This window comes from Nanorana parkeri, unplaced genomic scaffold (assembly GCF_000935625.1).
Source record: "Nanorana parkeri isolate BGI_ZX_2015 unplaced genomic scaffold, ASM93562v1 scaffold2206, whole genome shotgun sequence".
Lineage (NCBI taxonomy): Eukaryota > Metazoa > Chordata > Amphibia > Anura > Dicroglossidae > Nanorana > Nanorana parkeri.
In genome coordinates this window covers 82319-85252 of record NW_017308474.1, presented here as the reverse complement: position 1 = coordinate 85252, position 2934 = coordinate 82319, and the positions used below count along the sequence as shown (strand labels likewise).

The 2934-nt window shown below is 51.7% G+C and overlaps 1 protein-coding gene across 1 annotated transcript in view; it reads left to right on the top strand.

The window, feature by feature from the left end:
• Positions 1–566: 566 nt before the first annotated feature.
• The window catches only part of LOC108801052 (cGMP-inhibited 3',5'-cyclic phosphodiesterase B-like), a gene marked incomplete at its 3' end in the record, with an annotated part of 75881 nt that continues 73513 nt past the window's right edge, over positions 567–2934 (top strand). The window contains exon 1 of the mRNA XM_018573015.1: positions 567–1362. Within this exon, the coding sequence (XP_018428517.1) occupies positions 610–1362 (753 nt within the window). The remainder of the gene's footprint in view (positions 1363–2934) is intronic.

Here is a 2934-nt window from a genome sequence, read left to right as displayed (position 1 = left end):
AGAGTAGTATCATATAGTATGGTGTAGTATATAATAGAATAGTATTTTATAGTATCTTGCAATATAACTGTAGTATATTGTAGTATATAATAGAGTAGTATCATATAGTATTATAGTATATAATGCAATAGTATTGTATATTATAGCATAGAGTAGTAGATTGTAGTGTTGTATAGTATATATTGAAATAGAATATTGTAGTATATCATAGAGTGGTATTGCATTGTACCTTGCAGTATCTTGCAGTATCTTGTAGTATATTGCAGTATATATTGGAATAGTATCTTGCAGTATCTTGTAGTATATTGCAGTATATATTGGAATAGTATCTTGCAGTATCTTGTAGTATATTGCAGTATATATATTGGAATAGTATCTTGTAGTATCATAGTAGATACAAAGTCCCGTTGGTAGGAAGTCCCGTGTCCGGAGGGGGAGGGTTGCGGCCATGGCAGCAGTCGGTCGCCAGGGGGCGCCAGGCAGTCGGACGTCGCTGCGTCCTCCAGTCTGGTTGCGGGTCGGGCACAGCGAGTGCAGGGGAGCCGGGAGGAGTCGCAGGAGTCGGTCGCGCGATGCTGGGCAGCAGGACGACATGAGGCATCGGGCAGCATGAAGCAGCCGGATAGCCCGGACGGGTTCCGGAACGGCTATGTAAGGAGCTCGGTGACCCCTCTGAAGCCGGACCCGCCCGGGGGCCCCTGGTGGCCCGCATGGCCCGGACGTTTGCGCTGCTACGCGCTATGGTGCGCCGCGGTGGCTGCGTTGGCCGCCGCCTGTTGGCAGAGCACAGGGTGGGCGCAGAGTTTGGTGCTGGCCCTGAGCCCCCTCTTCAGTCTGGGCTGCGCTTTCTTCTTCCTGACCTGCTACCTGGCCCGGTCCCAGAGGGGCAGCGGGGCTCTGTGGCTGCTGGCACTGCCCGTGTGCTGCCACTGCGGGGATGTGCTGGGTGCCCAGCTGCTGCCAGGTGGAGAGGTGGCACGGCTGCTGGCGGTGCTGCTGTGTGTGGGGCTGCTGACCCTGTGGCAGGCTCTCCGGCTGTGGCACAGTGTGCTGGTGCTGCTCTTCTCCAGCCTGGTATGGCTCATCTCCCTTACCAGCCTCAGCTGGGTGTCCCATGCCATCAGAGCCCTGGGAGGTTGCCTGGTGGGGCTGGCCGGCTCTCTGCTGGCTCTCTTCTTCTGCCATTGCTTCCACATCCGGGAGAACCAGCCCAAGACTGGGCCACTGCTGGAGGACAAGGTGCCAGTCATCAGACCCAGGAGGAGGTCCAGCTGTGTGTCCCTGGGGGAGACCTCCAGCAGCTACTATGGAAGCGGCAAGATGTCCAGGAGACCTTCCCTGCCCTGCATCTCCCGGGAGCAGGTAAGAGGAACCTTCATTTCTGGGGACTTTGTTGTGAGTTTGAGGGACCACAAGTGACAGCGTGCCAGTCCCACATGGGTCAGAGAGTGCTCAGGGATGGTGTAATTGGGTTTTATTGAGGAACTACAAGTCTCAGCATGTCTTCTACTCACTGATAGGGCACTGCAGGGAACTTGGTCTAAGTTTGGAAGAAGTACAGATCACAGCGTGGACCCTCTGACCTGATGGGTAGAAGGCTTGTTTATAACATTGGTGCATGTTTGAGGAACTACAAGTCCTAGAATAGCCCTGACGGGGCACCAGGAGAACTTAGTGCAAGTTTGGTAGAAGTTTTAGGGACTACAAATCCCAGCATGGCCCCTTTTCACTGATAGGTCACGAGGAGAACCTAGTGCAAGTTTGGTAGAAGGTAGAGTGACTACAAGTCCCAGCATGACGCCTCAGAGGACACTAGGAGCACTTAGTGCACGTTTGGTAGGAGGTTGAGTAACTACAAGTCGCAGCATGGCCCCTTCCCACTGACAGGGCACTAGGAGAACTTAGTGCAACTTTAGTAGAAGTTTTAGGGACTACAAGCCCCAGCATGGCATCTGCACTCTGAGAGGGCACTACGAAAGTTTAGACCAGTTTCGGTAGGATTTTTTTCGATGACTACAAGTCCCAGCATGGTTTTTTCTGACCCTCAGCTCTGTGTTTTTGTGCTTTTGGTTGAAGTTTGAGGGACTAGAAGTCTCATCGCGGCCTCTTGTGTAGAAAGAGTGTGCCGAATCATCTTTTCATTTTAGTTCAGGTTTGAGGAACTGAAAGTGACAGCATGCCCTTCCACCACAGGCTGAGAGTGCTCAGAGATGGAACTACTAGTCCCAGTGTGCCCTTTACTTCCTGCCAGGTCACTTTGTTGAAAGTTTGATGGAATTACAGAGAAGTTTGAGGAACTACAAGTCTCATCATGGTCCCTGTATAGCCTGGCAGAGAATGCTGGAAGTTGTTAGAAGGACCACAAGTCCCAGCATACCTTCTGTTCTGGCAGGACACGCTGAGACTTGGCAAGTCGGAAGAACTACAAGTATCATCATTCTGCACCTAGACGGAAAGTGATGAGATGCTGCAGGTTTGGGACATATTCGGCGCACTACAAGTCCCAGCATGTCCTCTGTCCTCTGGTGTGCTTGTTGGTGGCGGGCCTGTTGGAGTCGCTGTAGACTTTGGTTATGTCGGTTGTTTTGTGACGCATTTAAAGCACCAAAACTGTGCTCAGCGTTTGTTTGGCTCACTAGAAGTCCCAGCATGCCTTCTGCTCTCAGGGCCTTCCCGAGACTGGAAACCAACTGCTTAGAAGTTCGGGGAACTACAACTCCCAGCATTGCCCTGCATTAGCTTGGAAAGACAATGTTAAGATTTGGAGCACAGTGTGCTGTTAATCTGAAGAACTACAAGTCCCAGCGTGGTGAGGTCGGCTGTAATGCGGAAACTTGCTGTGACATTGTTGCATATTTGGGTCAATTCTGTCCTCAGTGCTGAGCAACTACAAGACCCAGCATGCCCCCCCCCCCCCCGCGTGTGTGTTTCGCC